The sequence below is a fragment of the Camelus dromedarius genome, chromosome 9 (assembly GCF_036321535.1).
Source record: "Camelus dromedarius isolate mCamDro1 chromosome 9, mCamDro1.pat, whole genome shotgun sequence".
NCBI classification, from domain to species: Eukaryota; Metazoa; Chordata; class Mammalia; order Artiodactyla; family Camelidae; genus Camelus; species Camelus dromedarius.
Window position 1 is genome coordinate 66,075,391 of NC_087444.1, and position 26,823 is coordinate 66,102,213.

Consider the following 26,823-nt stretch of genomic DNA (forward strand, 5'->3'; position numbering starts at 1 on the left):
TGGTGGCAGGGCTCATCTCCTTTTTCTATTAAAGGAGAACAGCTTCAGATTTCTGTCTACCTTTCACACTCTTTGCACTCACACAAAAGAACACACACACACATTTAAAAAATCCATTACTAGAAGTGAAGAAAACCATTCAGTGCATCTCAAAACTCAAGATTTCTCCTTTGGAGATAAATAAATGTTTTTTTTCCCTGAGGGTTCATACTACCTATATGATAAAATCATACATGTCAAAACTTACTACATTTTATTAAATAATACAATGTAAGGGTCTGACTCAACAGAAACCCCCAAGAGTGGTGATTCAAGAATATGTGGGAGCACATGTATTTGTTCTTAAGTATATCTCAGAGTGGCCGTGATGGAATTCTAAGTGTCCAGTGATCAGTAAGACACATAAGCCGCACTCACTAAAGCACAATGAACGGATCAGTTTAGTGAGAGTGTGTGCTTATATCCCTTCTCTCAGTCACTGCTTCCTTCCCATTGTATGGAAATGCAACTTATATTTAAGCCAATAGATTAAAAACAAACAAACCAACAAACCTTGAGCTTATTATATTTCCTAAGCCATATCACTTGCATTTATTCTGGCTCAGAAGGTCACGTGGCACACAGCTGAATTACTTTCCCACTTCATATGAAAGACTGACACAGACACTTATGTTGATTAAGGAACCAAATCCAGGAAAATACTTCCCTGAATTCGTGTTATTTAGATGGCAGAAATAGTCTGTTTCTACACAATTACATATTTAGATCTCCCCTATTTTATACATAAGCTATTTACATAAGTGGAAAATCAGATCAGATATGGATTAGAATGGAAGAGATGATTGATAAAGAGAAAAACCAGAGAAGCATCAAAGGAATCTCTACCTCTTTTGGAAGCTGAATTTTCTTTTTCCAAAGCCAGGAATTCTACTTGTAACATGCCTACCTCATTCTTAAACCTTTGCATATCTTGGTGGAACTCTTTTAGATATACTTTGCTCTGCTACCATTTGATGGGGAAGAACTCACATTTCCTAATTTGGGGTCCATGAGTTTAGAGTTATTAGCACCGCAGTTAACTGCAAGCAATGGCTTCTGGAGCTGGCCTTGTATTGGTTTGGTTTTCTTATAAGTATTTGAAACAGCAGACATAGCGTGACATTTTGTCTGAATCATTTGTTTCATCTCACTGGATTGGGCATGCCACAAGACAAAAATGGTTTTTGGACCACTTACCAGAGGTGTATGTCTGATCTCTGATTTCCAGGGAGTATTTCGGCTCCTTTTTTGTTTTCTTTTCGTATCAATTTCTTGGTTTTCTTTCAGCAGCAGCCGAGCTCGGTTCCTTACTTCATTTTCTCTATCAGTAAAGAAACCCTCCTCATTTTTGTCACAAACATGTTCAGTGTCTGGTGTGTCATTTTCAGTTAACTTATTTTCATTTAAATAAAGTTTTGAAGATGACTGGCAGCCATACTTTGCTGAATCAGCCTTGGAGTAAGATGGGGAAACACTTTCAACAGTGGGCTCTTCGTGTTGAGGGAACGCCTGGAATCCTACAGAGATGGAGGCTCCAGGTGCACCTTGTTCCTCAGAATCACATATATTCTTTGTCACACTGGAAGGTAGTTCCTTTAAGTCACCAAGTAGTTCAGAGTTGCCATGTAGTGACTCTGTCTTACGATGAACAGTAATTTTGCATTTTTCACGGATTTTACTGACTTTCTGATTTAACTTCTTTGTGATAAATTTTGTATTAATTTTCCAGTGTAATTTGCCTTTTTTGACCCACATGTCCTCATGCTTCTCCACACAAGAATGTTTTGAAGATACAGGTACGTCCTTTCTGTCCTGTTCCTTATTCATTCCTGGTTCTCCAGGCATTTTTTGCAGATGCACAGGTGAAAGATTAATCTGCCTGATTTGACCTTCAGATTTCTTTTCTTTCACAGTACATGCTTGTAAAACATATTTATCCTTAAGTAGTCAAGTACAGATAAAGAAAAATTAGAAAATAATTAAAATTTAACAAACTTCCTAATCTATGTTTGGCTACTCACAAACTAAGAAGTGAAAAATAACTTGCCTTAGCCTTGAAATAGGAGAAAAATAGGAACTCAGAAACCTAACTTTGTCACTGTTTGTTTGAACTAAACAATTCATACATGTTAAATCTACCAAGAATTAGAGATTAGATTTTTAACATTACAGAGGCTTCCTCACTAAAAAATAGTTCACCTCACATACCTTAAATAGTGGGCCCCTCCAGTGCATGTAAAGGTTTTTTAAAAAAGGACTAATAACCAGAGGATAGGCAAACTGTAAATTATTAGGTGCCAGAATCAATTAACTTCAATCAGAAACAGGAACAAATTTATAAATTTTAATGCAAACTATATACTATGATAGTGATCTACCTCAATATGTGTTCTCTGCATCCATCCAGGTGTATTATACTCTAGTATTCACTAGTGAGAGTGAATAAAAAAATTTTTAATTATATTTACTGATTTCCTACCCTGAAATGAAATAAATTAGAAAGGTTTTGTTTGTTCCCTAAAAGGAAAGGTCCAATCCTGGAAGGTTTGATTCTCTTAATAGGCAGTTGGGTTGACTCTATGACACCTATTCTCTCCCTGATTGTAGATTCTGAAATCAACTACATAGAGGTCGCAAGACAGAAGAAATCTTTCATCTGGGCATCAATGACTTGCAATTTTAAATTGCAAATTTTGGACCACTGGGTATGACTGTTCCTTACATAAAACTAACACAGTGGTCATCACTGTTATATTGTTTACAATTTCAACTACTTAATCACATGATTTATTATTTGATATCACCTTCTTTATCATGTGAGGCAGTTATAAAAATGGAAGAAGTAAACAATATTCAGGAAGGATTTTTGCCTCAATTCCAAGGATAAAGTTTAACTATAAATTATTAAAGACCCTAACAATACTGTAAGCTTTGTAACTAGATAAAATGCTATTAAAAACAGAATATGAAATAATTATTTATTGACTCTAAAAGTGTAGTTTGAAAGGCAATTTCTTTTGAACTGTGTTATTAAAGCACAGAAAACAATATTAAACCCGAAATTTAAATTTACATTTTTACATACCTGTGACTGGTTGTTTTCACTTCCATTACGTCCTTCTTGCACTTCCTTCGATGCCATTTCTAAGTCTAGGTCTGCTGGAAAATGAATATGCGTAATTAAAGTTAACTACTTAGAACAGCTATATAAAAGGCAACATCTCTATAAAAATAGATAAAAAACATTACAGCAGTTGACAGTTTAAATTAAGCTTAATCTTTAGCTGAATATTTACTTCTTTAAGTAATACTTCTAATTATCTAAAACTTTAAGGAAGTGTTTGGGAAATACTAGATGTTACCAGATTAAAGGCACACAAACATTTCAAGGTTTCATTCGCAAATTCATCCACCAGACATGAACAAAACAAAGAGAAACAGTACAAAATTTAAAAATACAGTAGAAACATACAGAGTCACAATAGACTCTATTCTCTACCTCCTAACTAACTTTTTAACAACATACCAAGCTTCAAGAGCAATGCTATTCATGGTTCCCAAAATTACTGTTACTTTTTATGCTTTTATCTTTCCTTAATCTGAAATCTTTCCCTCTATTGTTGTGACAAATTTCTTTTCCTCTTTTAAGACTCAGCCTGCTTTGTGAAGTCCTCCTTGATTACAGCTATCTTTCTACAGAGACACAGGGATCTCTTTCCTTGGAGCTACCTTGGTTCTTCACAGATTTTTCTAGTGTATCTTCATCAGCTGAGCTGTAAACTATTTCTTTACATGTCTATCCTCTTTGCTCCTTTGCTGTAGAGGACAAACTCTTAAAAGTACCTTTGTAGAAACAGTCTTTATTTATTTTACTCAATAATTACTTATTGAGTTCCGGCTTTAGCAGTAGGCACTGGAGTTTAAAGAAGAATGTGGATAATAGGTGTCAGGGAAGGCTTTTTTAGAGAGAATGCTGAGCTGAGACTTCAGCAGTGAGGTCAGCCAGCTTCCCAGGAAAGCGGGGCAGGAGAGCAAGAGAACATGCAAGGCTGGGCAGGAAGGGAGAGACGCACACGAGAGGGTCAATATTTGTGTGAAATGCAGGGCAGGTGAGGAGGGCATCACCAGCAGCTCAGAACACCAGAGCAAAGGACAGACAGAGGGCGCTAGAGATGGGGAGCCAGGCAGAAGTCGGACCACGAAAGCCTTGCCTGTCCCTGTAAGATGCCTGGACATTAATATGCTTTAAAGAGTGTTTCATGGTCATGTGTGCATTTGAGATAGATCACTCTATGTGCTGAATATAGCTGTAACTACTATTTATAAATTCAGAGCTAGATAAAAATAAAGCTAAGAAACCATACTTTGAGAAGGGAATCTGTGGATGGCCACCTAGGTTTCCCAACCTGTCACAAAGCTCTAGACACCATCCTCCTACTGGCTCTCAGGACTGTGCTGAATACTAGTCTCAACGAACTTACTTTCTCCTAACCCTCTTTGCTATTTAATATGCTGCTTTGGTCAGAGGATGAATGTAAATGTCATGCCAAAAGGCATTGTCTGGTTCTAGGTTGCATAAAAGGAGTAAACACAAAGGAGATCCTGCCACAAAGTGATTTCTGCAAAGTCAGAGTATGGCGAAGCCACGCACAGGTGGACTACGGCTAACTCTCTGTGCTGCTTTATTACCTTCTTTGCTGCTTTTGTTCTCTGGCAGCTGTGATTCACGCAGGCCATGGAGCGCTGCATTTTCTGACAGAGACACGGCTCCAATTTTCATCTGGTCTTTATCTACTAGGGCCATCTGCCTCAGTTCTGTGGGTGCTGACTGGTCTGTGGTCACTGATTGTGATACCGACGGACATTTATTGACTTCCAAATGCTCAGCTCTTTGACCAGCCACATTATTGGGTCTCAAACTAGTAGAATCCCAGTCTGAAGAACCCGAAAACAAAGTTTCCACTTATTAGAATGTGAATAACAATACAAACTTGACTAACTTGTACGAATTGTCTTTCCAGAGCAGCAGCCCCACGTCCGTCCGCAGCCCCACTTCCTCCTCTCCCCTCGAACACACTGCTCCTTCCCAGCTGGTTGTACTTTACATGTCACTGCTGTTCACATAGGGAGCCACTGTCTCTCTTTTTCTACTTTTAATTCTCTAGTATCTCTTATTTGGATTAACTCACACTCTCTATTAAACAGTCTATATTCTATAAGAGCTTTATGAATAATTATGAGTCTTCAACATATGAATTTTTTCATTAACCAAATGTATGTCTAACCAGCCATTTACTGGGCGTTAAAATATGCATGGCAGTATTGTGTCCTAGAGACATGGGTTTAAGAAAACTTAATGAACGGTACTACTTTAATTACAATGAGACAGTCTTTCCTCAATGTACCAATATCTTCAGAATTCTTTCCTTAAGGCTTGGATAAACATCATCAACTTATTTAAGAAAGGATAGCCTTGAGTGACTAATTTTTTCCGTATAAAAATAGGATAAGTCAAGGTACACACTAGATCCAAAGAGTACAGTGTGCCACGAGACAGGAAATATGTAAGAAAATTGTTTTCCTTTTTTTAAAAGAATTAAGTTGTCAGATTTAAACTTTTTAAGACAAGTTAAAGAAAAAAAGGTAAGAAATGTAGAAGTGAACTTTAAAGCCCGTTTCATCACAAGGGCCCCTGTATCATTTCACATCCATGAACCCTGTTTAAAACCGCAGTTCTCAAGTGTCATCTGAGAAGCCCTGCAGCCCCAAGTTCCCTCCATCTAGGGAGTCCACGAGGTCAAAACTATTTTCACAGTAATACTGAATGCTATTTTCATTCTCATTCTCCGTTAAGTGTGCAGTGGAGGTTTCCAGATACATGACATGTCATAACATCATAGCTCTAATGGCTAATGGAATGTTTGTGTGTGCTTGTATTTTAAATCTTTCAGTTTTCTTTTCTAATATAGTAAACATCAATAGATACAAACCACTTAAGAGTTCTTTGGAATTGTCAATAATTTTTAATAGTCTAAAAAGAATCCTAAACCCCAAAACTTTCAGGATTAGTGTTTTAAAAGATCGTGTCTACCAAATATTAAGGTAGGACTAATTACTTCCATCATTTTTAATAATCAAAGACACCACCCCCTGCACACACACACACTGCTAATCAAAACATCCAGTTGGCTTAAGATCTTTGGGGAAGGGAAATAGCTCAGTGGTAGAGCACATGCTTAGCATGCACAAGGTCCTGGGTTCAATCCCTAGGACCTCCATTAATAAATAAATACAGAAATAAATAAATATCATCAATGTGACAGCACTAAACTAATTAAAGTGAAATATGACTGACATGTTAGCAAGTGAAGCTTTACCCTACGTAAAGGTCAGAATTCAGTTAAGCATTTTAAAACTCTGGAAAAACCTTAGAACCTAATAATCAATCTCTCAGAATCCCTAAGAAATATGGGGATACCAAACTGAGCACTTCAGTGTCTCCGAACATCAATAGAAATATCTGAGTCAAAACTCACATTTAAAAAAATCTTTTTCTTATGCTTATATATTTTATTCAATCATGGATGCCAATTATAACATCTGCTTTATTTATGTCATCTTTCAATTATATTTGAAAAAGAAAGGAATTAGGAATAAGAAGACGGTACTTCATTTCAGAGTTAAATTTGTATTGCAAAATTTACCTGATTTGAATGTTTGTAAATTCTTCATTCCTCCTGTTTTATTAGGAACAGAATCTTTCACTCCAACGGCAGGCTGAATGGTTTTTGAAACAAACCGATTAATAATGTACATTTGATACAATTTGTAGCAATAATTCAAGGGGGGGAGTGTCTAGCTCAGTGGAAGTGTGCCTGTTTAGCAGTGCATGAGGTCCTAGGCTAAATTCCCAGTACCCTCATTAGAAAAAATTTCATGATAAAAGTATAAAAGTTTTTACCTTCAAGTTAGGATGCATTTCAGTAGAATCTAAAAGCCAAAAGGGACACATAATCAATTACATGTAAATATGAAAGCCAACTATCCATTCATGCAGAGTTAGTACTGAGCGCAATCCTCATGCTTGCTTTGGAAATGGGTACATTAGGTTTTGGTGTTTTGTTTTTGAGGGGCAGTTAGGACAGCAACAAGACAGAAATATGAATCCATTATAGATACTGAATAAAGAACAGGAATATAGGTTTAAAAAAACATGCAGTTAAGATTTCAAAAGTACGATTATGTTTCAAATGACTTTATAAGATAGAAACGTGCACATATACCAATGTGAACATGCTGCCTGAGGAGGAGAAAAGCGATCTTTAATCAGAAGAACAAATCAGGGCTCCAAGAAGACAAATGTGAAAGCTGATGGTAAAATGCAACAGCACAGCGTTCATGCGACTGACACCATTAGACTACAAGTATTTATCATGCTCTTCAACTTGTCCTATCATTTAGGAAGTCCACAGTTGTGATGACAGTTCATTTGAATGTGCAATTCACTTATCATTAAAGTGTGATTAATTGATCAGCTTGGATACACACTTGTAGAATAATAGTTCATAAAAATATTCATTTTTTTCCATACCCACTTGGGGTATTGGTATGACTACATATCTTGGATCCTCTAGCCATCGAAGTTTCTTGATCCACTCATGCAAGAAAGAATGTATACTGAGTTTTCAATATTGAAATCTGAAGATCAAAAATAAAATTTAATTGCCACAGAATTATTAGATATTAAAAGTCTTTTATATTTCAAAACCTTTGTAGTATTCGCTGAAAATAACAATTTTAACATTTATGGAAAGAACGTTATTTATTTCTTTTGTTTCCTCTAAACAAAATTCTACCCTCTGAGCGTGGTCTGAAAACCGGCAATGAGGGCATCACCTGAGATCGTTAGAAACTGCTCAGAATGTGCAGTTTTCACTGGGTCCCCAGGTGACTGAGTAAAATTTGAGAAGCTTTGGTCTATACCGAGTCTGCTTCTACAGCACTTGGACTTAATTGAGCCTTCTGAAATCCAGCCTCACGCGCCTCCCTGTAACACTTCCCCAAAAGCTGCAACAGAAGTTGCAGACTTTCCAACGGACTCTTTACCAGGCTCCAGCTCCCCTGAACTCCCCGGAACGCATCCTGCTCTCTTCCTCTTTCCCACTCTTCTGTTGGCCTCTGAGACACCATCCTATATGGCAGCAACACGCTGCATGACACGAAGGTCCAGACATTTACAGCTGACCACACATGCCTATGCTCATCCACGGCAGGTACCCCCAGCTCTGTGTGATCAGGTACCGCAGTCCTCACCGCCTTCCTAATGATCGGGGGGCCGGGGGAGTGGAACTTTCTGCTGTGCTTCCCGGACAAGCTTTGGTGCTGGAAGAAGCTCACTTCATACCCATCTCATCTCAAACACTCTTCTCTTCCTTCTTCTAAAGAAATATTCTGCATTACCACCTCCTGCCAAGGACCCCCCTCCCTTTAATTCATTTACTCCCCTCCTCCCTGCCTCTCTCATTCTTCACTCCCTCCTTCCCTCCTCCTGATTTCCTGGCTGTCCTCAGATCACAGAGCATCTTGAAAGAAAACTAACAACTGATCTCCTCAAACAGCATTCTACTTTAATCGTTGCTGACACCTGATAAGATATACAATTTACCTCTTTTTCTCCTCTTTTTTCTCACTATATATTCAACAGGTGATTTTCTTTGGCTGAGAGAATATATCCTAATTCATGTTTTAAATCAACATTCTGTCAAAAGACTTTTTTATAAAATACAGTGCTTACTTTCTATTTGTCCATTTAATGTATTTTTTTCTCCTTGACCTGCAGCTCCAGATAACTGATCAACATAGCTCGGTAGCTGAACCTTGGTGGTACTCTGTTAAAATTAATATTAATAATGAATTGCATAAAGATTTCCTAATCCCTTTCTAAGAAAATATTTGTTTCCAACCTTATTATTATTATTTTTTAATTTCCTACTTTAAAAGCAATTAGATTAAAAAACAAGACAAGCATATCCTAGAAACCCAAACATTTAAATATAAAATTTCATATACACTCTCTAGATGAAGTCTATCTTTTATCTTCAGTTGGCTTTTGACTCTGTGAACTGAGCATGGAAAGCCAGAGCAAATATTTTCACAGACAAAATACTGACGTGCAGATTTCAACAAAGAATTAACTTCAAAACACCTAATTCCATTTTGCATTTCTCAACAAAAGAAGAGGATTTTTTTTAAAAATACATGTTTTTATATGTATAACTGAATTGCTTTTCTGTACACTTGAAACTAACATTGTAAACTGACTACACTTCAATAAAAAATAAAATTAAAAATATACATATTTAAATATATCCTTTAATAAGCATATGTGCCATAAATTTAAAATGTTTCTTAGGGCAGATATTGACTTTAGTATTAAAATAACACACTTGGCATGAAAAGAAGCTTTGGAGTCTGTCATGTTGAGTATTAACAGAACACTGTGGAAACTGCTACACTTCAGTAAACAAAGGCTTAGCAGAATCTAACTATTATTTGATAAAACTTTCATTGATAGGAAAAAGAGTTGAATAAGGTAGCAAAGTAGAAAGAAAAACATTTATGCTTAAATTAACAGCAGAAAAATTTTAAATGTAGTTATGCAGCTCTTCAAAAAGTACCATAAGCTTTACTTTAATATGGGAAGAATAAGAACACTGTTTATTGACCATCTGCACATGCCAGGCCCTTATCATGCACGTTGTCTTTTCTACACACAACAATGATAAAGGTGATGCTAAGGACGCTTACCCACTTGCTGCTTCCTGGCCACTCCAAGATGCTGGAGCACCGTGATGAGCAGACGGGACCCGCTGTTCTCTCTGTCCGGAACATCCCTCCCCTGGAGCTTCGTGTGCTGGCTCCTTCCTGTCCGTCACCTGGCAGCTTTGGTCACACTCAGCTCTTGTCTGACTACCTAAATTCCACCCTTACTCCACCCCAGTCCTAACTACAAACCCCCCCACTGTTGTCTAACTTAACTCTCTCCACGTTCCTCATAGAAGGACTTACTGTCCCTGAAAAATGGTTCCTGTCTTGTTCTTCTGTTCCTGCCACTACAGCCTAACTCCTCAACTGCTACATTAAGTGTCTAACTGCCTGATGCATAGCTGGTGTTCAGGAACAGGAATTTATTTAAGGTCAAAACATCTAAAATCCCCAGAGGTCACCAAGTACCAAAGCACTATATACCTATCGGAGATGTCCGATAACAGCCCACCGACACTCAACATACCCCAAATGAGAAATCCCGTGCCCGCTCTAACTTTCCCATCTTATCATCCTTCAGATTTTAAAAAAGCATCCTCAAGATTTTAGTAGGTCACTAGTGGCCACTGTCATCATTCTACCTTACATTTCTATAGCACCCTTTACAGCTGACAATGTGTTTTCATATTTGTTACCACATTTTTGTTCATGACACATAACCTGAGGGGTAGGTGTCAGTACCATGTTTTTGAACGAGGTCACTGACATTCAAACAAGTCAGACAAGTTTTCCCAAGATCCCACAGTGGGTCAGAACCAGGATGCTTCCACGTCTCCTGACTTCAAGTACAGTGTTGTACCAATAGGCAGGAGCTGCCAAGATCCAAGGGCTCGGGCTCTTCTGACCTCTTTCCATGGCTATCACCTTGGAATAGGTCACCACTACCCTGCACTTAGCTTCCTTCATTTCGGTCGCCATAAAGGTACTCAGTGCACGCTACTTTCCCTGCCCAAAATGGGCTGTCCTCAGTAAAACATCACTAAACCAAACTGCTGGCATTTTAACACCATGTATTTATTACAATTCCCCATGCTTTTTCTTCTCCTGAAATGTTCGTTGCAGATCTACCTGACAATCCAAACATAATAACACTTTGAAGTCACAGGCACTGTCTTTTCAAGGTCAAAGTCGTTAAACAAACAAAGAAAAACACTTTTTTTTTTTAAATGCAACTTCTTTCTCTCTGAATCTCACTAGGAGTTTTACACATTCATTTATAACAAAGAAACAAACATCTGGTCACAGGCTGACCAAGAATAATTCATTAGTTTTTAGAAAATGAAACTTCAGAGCCCAAACTGATTCCCTGTGACTTCTAAGCCTTGGTTTTTGCACTACATACACCCGTTTCATTAGGTGAGGCTGGAAAATTAACAGAAGTGCACTCTGCAGTGGTATGACATGTAGCATGGAATGATTTTACTAAGTGCAGGTTAAAAATATGAGGGAACAATTTTGCTGGGCAAATGCAAAGGTGAGAAAGTGAAGTCAAATCATCCCTCCATTTATGTTTTAACATCATGCAATGCTTATATTAGAAAATAATAATAATACAAGACAGTACCTCAGAGTCCCAGGATGGTTCTACAGCTTCCTTTTCTTCTAATCCTAATGCTGATGTTGCGCCTACAAAATGTAGTCACAGATACATTAATGAGAACACGTACCACTGGGAAGTTGAAATACATATATAAGCCTATCTTTATTCATGACTATGTCAATAAAATAAAGTGGCAGGGAAGAATTTCAGAGGGTTGAAGCATTTTCTGGAAGAAAACTTGGTCATAGTTGGGATATTTATGAAGAAAGGTGGCAAATGAAAGACACTTGAAAAGAAAATTGTATCATATTTGGATCTACACACTTCAGATTTTTTACATTATTTTTTTTTTAATTGAGGTACCAGGAATTGAGCTATACCCTCCCCCCTCCAACCATACTAGCTTTTAAGCACAGAAGGAAGTCCACAGATGTGCACTAACTTACCACCTTTGTCATTTTTATGTGCTCCATCAATAGAAACCAATTTGTTATGATCTGCTTGCTCCTTTAGGACACTGTTAGTAGTCCGAGTGCCGTTCTCTTTTCCCCCAGTTTTTGGCTTTGCTGCTTCTTCCTAGAAAAACAAAACAAAATGTAACAAAAACCCAACTTCAGAAAACATCATATTCCTGCACTTGGTCATTCAGTCAATCAGTCAGGAAGACAACATATATTTACTGTATCCATGAGATCATAGGTATTATCCTGGGAGAAGCTGACAATATGTATAAAAGACAGATTCTGCTCTATATTCTAGGAGAGGTAGAGACACATGAAAATGAATCAACACAGACAAGTATAGCCAAAAAGAAAAAAGGTGAGGATCAAATTTTCTTTCCATTGTTCATAAAATCAGCTCTATGTCCTTCAGAAGAGTCTGAGCATTTTCCATGACCTGACTTTTCCTTCCCTTAATTTGAATTTGAGATTATTCCCATCATAATTTGTACTATAGAGCTCCCGCTCTCACTTAACCCCACTATTTCTGCTGTACGTGTATAATAATCTCTCTCATTTTGACACTCATTTATCTTTATATTAATCTCATCCTTATTAAATGAATCCTTCTCCTTTGTACTCCTGCCCATCTTCATATTCATTCAGCTGTTCTTTTCAGTTGCTTTCTTGTTCTTTCCTTTCTTAATAGCACACTTGAGAACTGTTTATTGCCACCAAACTTTACAAATCTCAGTCCTGCACATGTGCCTCTCTTGTTATCACTCTGTTTTCTATTGTGATCTTGAGGACTTCCATTTCTGTGTAGGATCCTTTTCATCACCATGAGAATCAGGGGGACGGTATGGGAAAAAGCACAGGAGGAACAAGTTAAAAATAAAACGGCTTACCTCTGTAACACCAAAGACTGCTGAAGATGGGAGAGGTTCCGGTGCTGGGAAGGCAGGATGAGAAAAGCCTGGAACTTCGGTTGATGGTTGGGGAAAGGTTGTAACCACATCTTCATTTTTATGATCAGAATTATTGTCCTCAAAGGAGGCGCTAGTTCCTGGTTTCAAAACACCATCTTTTGCCTCTGCTGTAGTGAAAACAAGGTACGGTAGATGAGATTATCTATAATTGCTAGTCAGTGAAAACACAAGAAGGACACTCTTCAAATAACTCACTGTTTATCGTGGGATCTTGCCAGGCCTGAATCGGCTTTGTGAACCTTGGATGCCAGACTTCCTAGGGAAGAAAATAACAGCTTTAAGAACAAGAAATATGAAATTGAATAAAATAATTATAACATTCCCCATTCCTAGAGGATCTAACACAAAGAGCACTGGCTTTGGAGTCATTCAGATATGGATTCAAATCCTGGTTCTGACCTTTACCAACCTACATCTTCTCATGGGGTGAGGATTATGAGAGATGATCTGAGGAGTCCCAAAATGTTACTTTCCTTACCCCTCATTGATTACTATACAAACACTGTGGGATCCATTAGATGACTTTCTTGACCAAAATGATCTAGAACAAAAACTTATCCCTGACAGTTTAGAGTCCTATTGAAAAAACTAACATTAAGAAATTTAAAGTAATTGTTCTATTTTGAAATGTGCTTGCATGATTTATATATGTCTGAATGATCTCTCATGGGGGAAATATGAGAGTTTACTTTTTAGCAGTATCTTATTTGGATGAGTTAGAACAGCAAACAGTATAAGCTACTTGTATTCCATTTGCCAAAAAGCTAAAGACAAATGATTGTTTAAATTCAGCTACTTCTAGGAAAGAGGAATTAAAAACAAAAGTAATTCTGAAGGGCAATGACTCATGAGTGAGAGCCACACACATAGTAAACAGAAAGCTGTAACTAAATACAGTCACAGAGGCAGAGTGAGATGGACTGAAAGAACAGACACGGAAGAAGTGTTTTCTGGAAAGAAATATTAGGTTTGGGGAAAATCATTAAAAAAAATTGGGGGAGGAGGAAGAAAAGGCAACATGAGACATGACTAGTCAAGAACAAACATAAGGCAAGAAAAAAAGGGAAATGTAATTATAACAAGGCATGTGGGGATATATATATATTTCAGTATTTATATATATAATAGATCAGTGATGTATGAGTATTGTTAGGTACATACTATCAATGAAAGCCTCTGTTTTAACTTTTTATTATATAAAATTATATAAATTATATATGCAAGTATATGTATTGTTCTTCAGCAAATATTTTAAAAATATCAAAATATATTGTATATAAAACATATATATAAAACAGAGGACTTTGTTCATAGTGTATCCCCAGTAATACTGACGTGAATTTCTCTACAACTCTTTGTTTGTCAATACTACTATAATAAAGGGTTAAATTTTGTCACTGTTAGGCATTCAGTTGAACATGGTCATCTCTCACTACCTGAATGCTGTAAATTGTTATTAGGGAGAGAGAGAAATAGATTTTTCAAAGTTCCTAACACATCAACTTTCCAGAGAGATAACTGGTAATCAGGATTCTAAGGAGAATACATAGCTTGAAAAGATATATTGAATGGAACATGAGATGGGGCTAAAAAGAAGGTTAAAGAGTTTTCATCTCAAATTCTAAGCTCACAATTGGTGGATACTGAAAAACAGACTGTAACCTTTTCCTATTTATCATACACTTCTTATCTATTTCCTCGGCATTTATGACATATTTCCTCTCATAACAACTGAACTTTTACAACCTAAACAGAGGGAATACAAATTTAAGTCATATTTTTGGAAATCAAATGGATTTCATTATGACATAGTACACATATTATATTACCTGTACCATCCGATAGATTTCATTATGATAGAGTGTGCATGTTATATTATCTGCAACATGATACAGAATTTCATGTCTCCTCATGCATTCACATTCAAAAGATATTAAAATGTTTCTTATATTTAAGACCTTATTCTAGGTGCTCCAGGAAATGCACAATTAGGTTTCCTACTCTCTAGTGGAGTATACTGAAGCAGGGGCTATAAAATAAATATGTAAATAACTATACTACAAAATGTCTGAAACTTGAAATTTTTGAATGGGACACGAGGACTGGACATACTTTTTAAAACTATAATACAAAAGAATTCTGAAGTAGGTTTCATCATATGGTTGTTATTAAGAGTCTACCTAGAGAGCTGATTGTTATTTTAGGGAAAACATGTATTCTTCAATTAGATGAAGAGTTTTGAATGAACTCTTAATGGGATAATTTAGAAAACACAGAGGAATCTCTTTATAATATGGGTTTTGAGAAACAGAATTTTAATGTCTAAATTTCTATAATTTCAACTATTATTTTAGTCTTAATGCAGAACCAAAGGTAGAAATGAGGTTAAAAACAAACAAACAACAACAACAAAAAAAAACCTCTTTCCTAAAAACCCTATGCTATGAAAATAAAAAGTGTCCAAGGCGGGGGGAAAAAAAAGACACATGCTACGTAGTTTTGAAACTTAAAGGCCCCAGGAACAGCCCATGATTATCACAGAGAGTAGCTGTGTGCACTGAAGATGTCCCTGAGGCACGAGTATTATACAAGTGCCATCAGTGTGGTTTAAAAGTCAAAGAACCCCTATCTTTGGCCAAGCTTCACACTTCCTCTATCGTGGGAAAACTTTTCACAGCACAGTTTTCCTGTCACTATATATTTTCTGGTCCAATTTGCTTCAGCCTCATCTTCAGTATTTACCAAAATAAGAAAAGAAAAAATCAAGCAGTCGTATTTTTATAAAATGGTTTACTCTGACCAACTTTCCAACACAAACATAGAACAATGATAGGCAGACCACTGCTAAATTTTAAGAGTAAATACTACACAAAACTAAATTCAGAGCAGAAAAATTAATTACACAAGAGAGCACTTTACCTTCGGAGCAAGATCTGCGTCATCATCTGCTGAATGCCATGAATCATCAATACAATATATGGATGAAACACTTTGGAGCAAAAATACACATCAAAAATGAGTGAGTTCATTTCTTTAAATAAACAAAAGTCTATGCTGAGGGATAAGAAAGCAGATTTGGGAGCCAGGCTGCCTGATGGTCAAGTCACAGGTCAACTACTTGTTAACCAAGGAATCATGGGTCAACTAGTCAACCTCCTTGAACTACAGTTGCCTAGTTACCTAGAAGTAAGCTACAACAGCACAGCTACTCTGCAAAGCTGTTGAAGTAACTATATGAGGTAACAAATGTGAAGTACACAACACAGTGTCTAACCCAGAGTAGGACACTCAACAAACCTTGTTTCTTTTCTCTGTGTTCCCTTAGTCAACATATAATTTTTAAAAATCCACAAAATCCTACCTGCTTACAGAGAGATCTTCAATCCTCAATGGAAACTTAACCCTTAAAGTCTCTATTAAAGAGAAAATTAAAATAGATTTTGTATCAGCAATAGAAAAATACAGAATACTAATAGTATAAGACCAATGTTTTGTTAAAAAGCATTTCTTTGGGACCACACCTGGAGACTACACACTTGAGTGAATATTGAGTATACTCCTGGTGGGTAATTAATGAATAAAAACCACTTCCCCTCCTTTACATTTATCAAAAGAAAAAAAGATATTTCACAAACTTTGCTATCTTATAGTGAACTGCTGCTTACAAGGACCAAAATCCCAACCAAACTTTATGAGACTCTCAAAAAAATGATAATCACTAGTAGAATCAGTATCATAAACTGACAATGTCAAACTTACATAGCATGGTGTTTCTGGATGATACCCATGGGACAAACCCACCCTGCCATTTGGCTTTGTCAGCCTCGTGTTATCTGGGCACAGTCATCCCTATTCACTCACATATGGCCTAGGGCTGTTTTCACACTGCAATGGCAGACATGAGAAGATGTGACAGACACCACATGGCCTAAAATATTGACTCTCTGGCCCTTTATAGAAAAAGCTTGTGCATCCCTGCTTTGTGTCATAACCAGGAAACCCTAAGACTCAAATCAAATCTTCTTACTCTTCTCAACACTCTTCAGTGAATCCGTGCAGCTGCCATTGCTGGCTCCCAGCTCGGCAACCATGTCTTCTTCGTTGTCCTTGCTGGACAACTGCAACTTTTCTTTGGTATTTTCTGCCCCAGTATGCGAAGAAGGTACATTCTCAGCTGCAAAAAGAGAAATGATTATTCTGCGGTCATCACAGTAAATACATCTCCTTCCCCAGTGGCGTTTAGGAATGAGCATGTGATGTAACACAGCCAGTGAGATGCTAGGGGAAGCCTACCGGCAGCCTCTCTATTTTCTTCCTCATTAACAGAAAACATGCAGAGAGAAGCAGCCCTCCTCGCCTGCGGATACTTTCATGTGAAAAGATGACGCTTGGAGCTGCTGCCAATCAGCAGACCAGGAAAGGCGACATCACACGCCAGCAGCCTCACTGCTGAAGGAGGGACAGCATCTGGGATCCTGATGACATCACTGAACCTTCTAAACAACCCTGGTTCCTGTTGCTGTAGCCACTGTTACTTAGGTGTCCTATTATTATTTGCAGCTAAAAGCATTCTGATAAATTTCTTAAGGTCTACAGCAGACCTCCTCCTTCCTATAGTACTAGAAAGGCTTTCAGAAGCGTGCCTGAGCTAGGTAGTCACCTCGTTCCCAACCATTCCTACAGCATCCTTTTTGCACCAACAAAATGAAACTCATAGATCCTGCAAAGTTCACCGGCACTTCTTAGTGTTTGCATTGTTGTCCTTTCTACCAAATGTAATCTTGAAAGATGTTCTGCCTACCAAACACTGTCCTTCTGCCTCCTTCCCTGGCAAACTTCTAATCGCTCTGCATGCTTACCTGACATCCTACCCACTTTTAAAACACTCCCTTCCTCACCATGCACTTAAAGAAACTGGGACATATTAAATATCAATAAAAAATACATAAAGACAGTTACAAAGTCCTAGTGGGCTCTGGGACACAAGAGCACAGAATAAAGACAAGTCAATCATAAACATGGTGATGACTGTAACGAGCTCCTGGAGGCCAGGAACTGTGCTTTTGACCTGTTTGCATTCTGGAACGTCAGAGTGGTGCTTAGTACCTAAAACACTTGATAGTCATCTGTCAAGTGGGTGAATTCACAGATAAGAATGTTTTCTTTGACAATCCTGTTTTAAAAAAACATACAGACACTAACCAGGGACAACTCTATTGTGTTATGAGCACCTTGAAGGCCAAAACTCTGTCTATCCCATTTTGTATTTCCTACAACAGATGTTCTATCCTTGATCGAGGTCTACTAAGTTTAAGGTGCCCTCATACAGTTCAGACTGAACAGCACGTTAGGGGTCACATCTAGGCAGAACAGTCGTCTTTTGTTTTTTGTTTTTGTATGTGAAGTATTTCTGTGCTTTTATTGCAATTTGCTGAGTCCTGAGTTGTGCTATTTGAGTATTTATTATGACAACCCTTTAACTAATGGCAACAAAGAATCTTTTCCTAAGAAAATTAGAGTTTCAAGACAAGTATCCCCCCCAAAAAGAAGAAAACATCTCACTCTCATGAAGTCAACATATCGCATTCTGTCTGCACTTATGAGGAATGAAATTGGCAACCGAGTGAGACCTTGTTGGTATAATGATGCAAAAAGTAACCAGTGCTTCTCAACAAGGCACTGCTTTTCTGACTTCTGCGCTATCACTAGGTTTTTTAAAAAACAATCTCTTATTAGTATGCTGCACACTGGCTCAGTTGTGCAGTTCTAATTGTTGGCCATTTGTTTATAGCACCAGGAAGGCACTGCCGAGTTCCGTTTTAAAGACAGTAACTTTTTTAGTGAGATTAATCACTATGCAATAACTAGCGTTCATTCACCCAATGTAATCCATTCGCTATAAAAACTAAAGATCCAGTTGTATACCAAGGCCAATTTGTTATAAAGTTAGAGGAAATGTACAACAAAGTTAAAAAACGTTTTCCTTATTTACACAAAGATATAATATGGGATTTCAGGGGCTATGATTAAATAAATGAATTTCTTTTCAGACAGTATTGTCTCAGATTTTAAATTACCTACAATTAACTTCTTAAATAATTCTGAATACTAGACCATTAAGAGAAACTTAATTTAAAAATAAAAACATACATGAAATTTACACACTGGCTTTTTTTTTTTTACTGCTCTTTCATTATCAAAAGTTCCTCAGTCTTACTCCCTTATCTATGGTAGGACCAACAAGAGTCACTTATTACCTGAAATCTGTCCCAGATCGCTATTTTGAGAGGGAGTATTTGGTATCTTTCCTTCTCTGTAGTCGACAATCAGCTGGTAAATGCTATATATAAAATAATGTGATAAATAAATATTACTACTTGAATACTAATATGAAATATAATTACCAAATGTATTAAATTCTTAGATTATTTCAGATAATATCAGAGATATCAAAACTTCAATTGTCCCATATACGTCAAATTTGTACAATCTACAAACATTTAAATTTAGCATGTGTAATTAAAGAAGAAAAAAATTAAAGTGAAGTAGTCAGGAACTGAGGGTAGTACAGCTCAATAAGTTATCTGGAGTGAGCCTGACATATGGAAAGTGTCTCAAACTCAGAAGTCCCAGCTCTATAACCAACAGCTATTTGTTCCTGGAAAAGCTGCTTCTCTTCAGCCCAAAGTCTTCCTTTATACAACTGGGATCTTACTGTCTTCTTAGGCAGTTGGTTATTAATACTCATAAGAGTATTATGAAGATTTAATGAGATAATGTACCCCCCCAGATGCTCAGAGAAAGCGTGGAAGAATGGAAAAATTTGTTCTTGAACTTTAATGCTGGAACTATATGAGAATCCCAAATAAAACCCACTGTGTGTTTTTTTCACAGGTGTAATATTTAAATGTGGCAGTTTTCAGGACAACGTTACAAATTATGCTGATTAGCTGTTCTTCGTGGTTTATACTTCAGGGCACCTCAGCTACTATATAATTTGTAGCTAAATTTATTTATAAATATATGACCTCATACAAGCATATGTATGAGAACTAAACGAGCTGTCACGCTGGTTTACGTGTCGATCACCATGAAGACCACGGAAACTGGATCAGCACAGGCGTCCCGGGAGCAGAGGTCAATCATGACCCGACTGCAGGACCAGTTTCTTTTTCCTTTTCTTCTTTTAAAATTTTAGTAAAGGTCTTTAGAGAGCAACGTCCAGACCCCAGACTCAGCTGCCAAGGAGATCCTGTTAAAACCAGTTTTAGTACCAACACTGCAGCAACAGAATCAAGGGAAACAAGAGAATGATTAGAATGCCCTCGCCCTGCCCCAATGCCTTGTGGGAGAGGACTGTCACTGTGATCTTAGGGAATCCCTCAGGCTCTTGGAAAATTCAAAAGGAAGATTATAGAAGAAAGTCCCCAAAGGAACATACAGGATTTTCTGCTCAATTAAACATTTCAAGACCTAAAGAATTAGTTAGAAAAATCAGATATGTGACATTATTTGTACCTCCATGCACAGGGGTTACACTGGAATGAAATGGAGAACAATAGGATCCCTAAGGATAAAGGTCTTACAAAGCCTGAGATAAAGAACCCTGTGCCCACTGCTCCATCTCACTAGTCTGGCCTTTTGCTGGTTTCCAGCTGATGATGTGGAGTGTCTCACTGCCATCCCCAAAGTGCCTGCTCCCAACTACGAACTCTCACCTGTCACATAACAAGTAACAGTTAGGTCATTTCCAACCTCAGTTAAGAGATACTTGGCATTTTAATGTAAACACTTACTGTTCAAACCCATTAGAATAAGCATATTGTTCAGCAGACCATCCGCGTGAATCTTGAGAATAGGGACTAACACCTTCCTGAAGAAGTAACTTGACTATGTCCGGGGAGTCATGAAATACAGCAAGGATGAGTGCTGATCTAAAAGAAAAAAGAGAGAACTTCACCCTTAGGAACTTAGTTAGCTTCACTTAAACAGTTAACTTGATCTATTTTACCAAGTTAATATCCTGCCCACCCCTGGAGAACTGACCATTTACATGCTCAAGTGCTCATCTCTGCAAATTACCTCCAAGGCCAAAATGGAGGGATAAAAAAGAAGCCTCCTGTCCTACTTGGGTAGCACACAGTAGAAGTTGCTAATTTAAAGTCCTCTGATGGACAGGAAAGGATGCTGAGGTCACTTGTCTGAAGTAGGTAAAGATTTAAACAAAGGATTCCCCATTTCTTCCCTAGTCTGAAATATAATACTTTAAAATCAGCTAGAGGTCACGTAAGGAGAAGCTGTCTGCAGGCTGAAAACAGTAATATGAATAAAAATGGCAGTAAAACCAGTCACGGCTGCAGTTAACACGCTGAGAAGCACGTGCCCGGCACTAACCTGAATAGTCTACGTATGGTCTTTCTCAGGCACAGCCGCCCTGGAAGGATGTACGACGACCCTCCTTTACGTGTCAGGATACATATTTGTTGATAAGTCATGTCCCCCAGGCAACACACCTGACCAGCAGGAGAGCTGGGAATTCAACCTCGTCTGACTCTAAACCCCGGCTCTTTCCTCTTTATCACCCACCAATGACTTGTCTTCTTTAAAGGGAATGTTTTTTCAATAATTAGAGCTATTTTTCTTCCTCCTACCATTATCAATTAAAAATAAGAACATTAAAATGTACTAGAAATGAAAAAGGATTAAAACTGATGAACCCACAGTATCTGGTAATAGTTACTCACTGAGTGATACTCACTTAGTGATAACCTAATAACATCAGTATCCTTCAAAGAAAGTAATTTAAAGCAGAGTCATCCAAAAGACAAAACAAACTCCTTTTTATTTAATATGTATCTTTTAAGACAAAAATATATGCCAGGAAGTGGTTAAAAAATTATAAAAGAATGAAGAAATTCTACACTGTCTCATAAGCAAAATTAAAATTAAAGTCCGTACTAATAAAAGTAAAATGAAATCCCTGAACTGTTGTAAGATCACATGACCAAGAAAATCAGGTTGCAAATGACATCAGTCACTATTACAAAGGAAGATGAATCCTGCTGCATACTGTTCTTCGTGACACCCACGGAGAATATATGCTCTTCTACCTAACTGATGATGTGTTGATTCTAAGTTAATCCTCTTCTTCTTAAGTTAATCTTTCTGATTGGCTGTTATTACTCTAGAACAACATTAAGGTTTAAAAAAAAACAGAGAGAACCAACTACTGTACCTTTGCACGTTGTCGACTGCATGTACATTTGCCCCGTTCTCTATCAAAAATCTGACCATTTCCTTTTTGTTCTCCTTGACAGCGAGTAAAAATGGTGTCAAATTACTCTGTAAAACAGCAAAAACAGTTGATAATGTACAAAATTACATATAATTTTCAAAACTGAATTTAAAAACTTAAGTCTCTGATCTTAAACATATACTATAAAGTAAATAACAAGCAGCCCCTTCCTCTTTGCCCCTCTATGCTCCTTCCCTTTAAAAGGCTCCTCCTTGATCTCTTCGAAAGTTTACCTGTGAAGTCATTCTCTGAAACTCACTTAAGACATTCGCTGGTTCCAAGAACCTTTGCTTCTATCGCAGTGTCTATCAGGCATTCTGTAGTTACCTTACTGCTCAACGACTACTTCTGACCCTCTAAACACTGCTCCAGAGAGAACCATTTAGCTACTGAGTCAAACATTTTTAAGGAGCCATGCTGAGTAGAAAGATACCATATTGTCTGCAACATGCATAGCCTATCCAATTATAGCTATGACTAATCTCATAAAGCTTGCAGACATTCCAATGGGAATATGATTATTTGCATGTAAAGAAAAAGGTTTCCTTAAACCAACTTATAAATTCTAATTTGAAAAATCCCATCCCACTCTTAAGGGATTATTATAAAATATGAAATAGACTATAAATTAATATAGAGTGTCTTTAAAATATTGAAATATTTATCAAAATATATTATACAACAGGAATTGTAAATTCAAATGCTTACAGAAGCAATGTAGGTGACCTGAGTAAGTGAAGGTCCCAGGTGAGGACAGCAAACCGGAGAACACATGTCCCACTGAGAAGGGACCACCTCTGCAGGGCAGTCTGCTAAGAGCCTCGGCTCAAGGGGGACCAGATTTGATTCTTCAGGAGAAGTTCTGAAATGCAGATTTCTGCACGAGTCTGCTAAATTTTCAATGTTGACTCAATGTGTGGGGACAAACTGAACATATCCAGGGCCATGTTTAGTCTATAGCCCACTTGTGTTTTTATGTTTGTTGTGTTTCCAACAGTTCGGTATAAATCAAGTATTTGTAAGTAAAACCTTGCCTTTCTTTAGTATCATATGTCTTACACACAAAAACACTGGGCCCCAACATGTAATAAAAATTGTGATTAAGACTCATAATACCCAGTTTAAGAATTTTTCCAATGCTACTAAAACTACAATTTATCTGTGTCAAATTCTCCCTGATTGTTAATCAAATGTATAATTAAGATGAAGGATTAAGAGGCATAAACAATCAGGTATAAAATAAGCTACAAGGATGTATTGTACATCATGGGGAATAGAGCCAATAGTTTATAATAACTATAAGTGGAGCATAAACTTTAAAAATTTGTGAATCACTAAACTGTATACTTGTAACATATAATATACTACATCGACTATACATCAATTAAAAACATAAGATATTGTAAAATAAATACATTTTAAAAAGCTTAAAATATCCCCTTCAAGAATTTTTTCTTTGCCTACTAAAACTACAATCTACCTGTATCTAATTCTGTCTGATTGTTAATCAAATGGATAATTAGTTCAGAAGCTGGCCAAAGCTAAATTACTAAAACCATTCCAATTTGTTACTAATGTCATGGGTTTTGATGTTTAAAACTGCCATCTTGCATGGTGTATTTATATATAATTGAATACGACTCATCCATAAAAAAGAATGAAACAATGCCATTTGCAGCAACATAGAAGGACCTAGAGATTCTCATACTGAGTGAGGTCAGTCAGAAAGTGGAAGGCAAATCCCATAGGGTATCACTTGATATGTGGACTCTAAAATACGATACAAATGAACTTATTTACAAAACCGAAGTTGACTCACAGACATAGAAAACAAACTGACGGTTACCAAAGGGGGAAGGGGGTGGGGGAGGAATAAATTAGAAGTTTTGGACTAGCAGATACAAACTACTATATATAAAATAGATGAACAACAAGGTCCTACTGTATATACTACAGGGAACTATTCTCAAGATCCTGTAGCAAACCATAAAGGAAAAGAATATGAAATATATAAGCATGGAGGACCCCAAGGTGTACATGGAGGGCCATGTGGCCACCAGCACAAGCGAATGACCCTGCCGGATGTCAAACATGACCTGAACTCACTTGCCCAAATTCTAGGACCTGGGATCCTGGGGTGCTCAGGGCCTGTGGCTTGCTGCCTCCCCTGCCCAGGTGCAGTCACCCAGCTCCCCCTACTGGGTACTGTGTTCCTTCCTCCTCCCACCCATCCCCAGTGGCACACCTGCCCCTGCAGGCAGCCAGGCCTTCACATCATTCCACTCACCGCAAGCCTTCAACTTCTGTAGGCGCTGAGCCTGCGACCCACTCCCAGGCACTTCCTAAGGGGAAGTTTTTCCTTCTGGGGTAGAAGTGTGGCTGGGAGACAGAGCTCTGCCCTTTCTGTGGGCACTACCTCTAGCCCCTGGCCTTGGCTTTGGAGTTGTTTCCATGATAACAGGGCCTGATGTATTGCATTCAGTATACATATTACTATAAATAAAACACTTGTAGCTAGAAAAGACCCTGTATTTCAAATATCTTGTAAATAAAGTTAGTTGAGCTATACCTTGTTTATCGCCTCGATATTTGCATGATGGCGGAGCAGCTGTGTTGCAATTGACACACTCTCTTCCAAGATGGCATAATGGAGAGCAGTGTTTTGACCGCCGTCCTCAAGATTTGGGTTAGCACCGTGTTCCAGCAGGATACCGGCACATCCCCTGTTCAGGGATTGTACGGCCTGTTGGTATCATGCCAAGAAACAGACTGTAAGTGCCAGGCATTCCAAGTTAACATTCCCCAAGTTCCATCAGTTTGTTATGTTTAAAACAGATAAGTTAATTTTTATTCTAAGTAATTAAATCGAATCCATCTCACGTGGACACTGTTGGCAGCTACATACCCTGATGAGAGCTGTCGTCCTTTCCTTGTCACGAGCATTCAGATCACAGTTGAACTGGATAAGGAGAGCCACCACTCCTGGACAGCCGCTGATGCAGGCCAAGTGTAGCGGAGTCCTGCGAACATGAGAGAACTTTTTAGGGAATAGAGCACACTAGTTCAAAGATACAATTATTCATGTAATTGGAAACATTCAACAGCATGCTATTCCTACCCCTTTAAAACTAACATTTAGTCTTCTTATCTTAGTTCTTCCTATGGAGAGAGAACAATATTTATTAGCTCTTATTACTCACCACTTTAATGGAAGAACAATCTGTTTGAATAGAAAGGGCATGCCGTTGAGATTCAGCTCAACTTGGGTCTGACTCCTACGTTAACACTGTCACTCATTAGCTCTCAATTAGCCTGTCTGTGCCTCCGTGTCCTCATCAACAAGTTGGGCATGAAGTGGTAGTTATCTTACAGGACGCCACTGTGAAGCTTAAATGAAAAGCTATGCAGAGTGTCTGGCAGTTTCTTGCCCAACATAACAGCTCAATCATTGTTAGGTAATATTATAATTGTTACCATTACTATTTTACAAAGACAACATTTCAATTAAGTAAAATGAGAGTATATCTACTTTGCTGCTGCAAGGATGAGAGACAACCCTGTACTTCAATGATTCTAACATGTTCATTTTCTCACACTTCAACATCTCTGACATGGGAAGGCAATTTAAAATTCATGTCTTACAACCATAGTTGGCAGCTCCTCCCAGGTCCGCCCCCCCGTCCCGCCACTGTTACCTGCCGTTCTTGTCTCTGCTGTCTACGGCATTTTTCTTACGTGACAGCAACTTCCGCAATGTTTCATCATAGCCTGAACATGCAGCTCTGTGGAGCTTTGGTAGCTCACGCTTATCGGTGATGTACGAAGGCTCAGGTCTCTCAAGATTCCTGAGGCCCACCCAGCTCGTGAACTTAATCACTTTCTTCATGATCTTGCCTTTCGCCTTCCGACACCACGCCCTTCCCGCTTGGCCTCTTGCCACCTCCCAATCTCAGCGCTAGCGCTATGGAAAAGCCACAGAGATCGCGCTGCCACACCTTGGCTGCGAAGCTCAGAGGCTTGGAATGTTTGGTCCGGAACACTCGTAGCCTAGCAACAGACCTGACCCTCAACTGCCCCTCAACTGTCCCTCCAGAGCCAGTGACCCTGCACGTGGGCACGGAGGCCCGGAGGCCCAGTGTGCCCCGTGTGCACGTGGGAGCCTAAGCCATTTCAAATCTCTGCAATGGCTTGTGGGCCATTTTAGATTCCTTTCAGATGTCAGTGCTAGGTGGCTGAGTGTTTCAGGACATTTCCAGAAGTGAGGCTTGCCCCTGAGAAAGCCGTGTTTGTATGTGACAGTGGTTAGAGTAGTGTGGAACTACAGGATGCTGAAAGGCTCGTTCCACAGAGAGCTCCCCACCAAAAACCTCTCCATCTCCTTATCCCTCACTGTATTCCTTTCCGCATCCCTCTGGGCCCCAGCCACTCTCCATGGACTTTAGCAGATGCAAACAGCAGGAAGCTGTTTTCATGGTTTCAGAGACTGTGGCAATATGCATCATTAAGTACAAACTTGAGAAACCAACACACGCTCTCCAGGTGAAATGAAAATGTGTTTCTGCATGTCTGCTGCCCCTACTCTGTGGCTCAGCCTTATGTTACGTGCTTTCTTCACTTTTATTTTATTTTTTGCTTTTATTTCCACCAATTAAATCTTTAATCAATCCAAGATTTATTTAGGAGCATGGTACAACA

At 38.2% G+C, this 26,823-nt stretch overlaps 3 protein-coding genes across 4 annotated transcripts in view; all 3 read right to left on the bottom strand.

The window, feature by feature from the left end:
* Nucleotides 1-3,193, bottom strand: part of LOC105104358 (ankyrin repeat domain-containing protein 26-like) — a 44,367-nt gene extending 41,174 nt beyond the window's left edge. Inside the window, exons 1-2 of the mRNA XM_064489582.1 lie at nucleotides 3,125-3,193; nucleotides 1,237-1,977 (exon numbers count right to left, since the gene is read on the bottom strand). Of these exons, the coding sequence (XP_064345652.1) occupies nucleotides 1,237-1,977; nucleotides 3,125-3,181 (798 nt within the window). The 5' untranslated portion in view covers nucleotides 3,182-3,193. The remainder of the gene's footprint in view (nucleotides 1-1,236; nucleotides 1,978-3,124) is intronic.
* Nucleotides 3,194-4,585: 1,392 nt separating this feature from the next.
* LOC135322108 (putative coiled-coil domain-containing protein 144B) lies at nucleotides 4,586-7,249 on the bottom strand. The gene is made up of 3 exons (XM_064489656.1): nucleotides 7,001-7,249; nucleotides 6,744-6,816; nucleotides 4,586-4,974 (listed from the first exon to the last, which is right to left on the bottom strand). The coding sequence occupies exons 1-3, from the start codon at nucleotides 7,049-7,051 to the stop codon at nucleotides 4,667-4,669; spliced, it is 432 nt and encodes a 143-aa protein (XP_064345726.1). The 5' UTR covers nucleotides 7,052-7,249; the 3' UTR covers nucleotides 4,586-4,666.
* A 3,618-nt stretch (nucleotides 7,250-10,867) lies between these two features.
* On the bottom strand, nucleotides 10,868-26,133 carry LOC135322106 (ankyrin repeat domain-containing protein 26-like). Of its 2 annotated transcripts, XM_064489652.1 has the most exons (9): nucleotides 19,091-20,623; nucleotides 16,861-17,007; nucleotides 16,195-16,246; nucleotides 15,753-15,822; nucleotides 13,029-13,089; nucleotides 12,753-12,940; nucleotides 11,851-11,980; nucleotides 11,429-11,490; nucleotides 10,868-10,932 (listed from the first exon to the last, which is right to left on the bottom strand). In XM_064489652.1, exons 2-9 carry the CDS (start codon nucleotides 16,922-16,924, stop codon nucleotides 10,882-10,884), a joined length of 678 nt encoding a protein of 225 aa, XP_064345722.1. In that variant the 5' UTR covers nucleotides 16,925-17,007; nucleotides 19,091-20,623; the 3' UTR covers nucleotides 10,868-10,881. The 2 variants fall into 2 exon arrangements, 1 of the variants encoding a protein (XP_064345722.1); XR_010382415.1 differs by lacking the exons at nucleotides 10,868-10,932; nucleotides 11,429-11,490; nucleotides 11,851-11,980; ... (2 more) ...; nucleotides 15,753-15,822; nucleotides 16,195-16,246 and adding exons at nucleotides 22,069-22,175; nucleotides 24,698-24,871; nucleotides 25,034-25,148; nucleotides 25,824-26,133 and having other exon boundaries at nucleotides 16,967-17,007; nucleotides 19,091-20,767.
* Nucleotides 26,134-26,823: the final 690 nt, after the last annotated feature.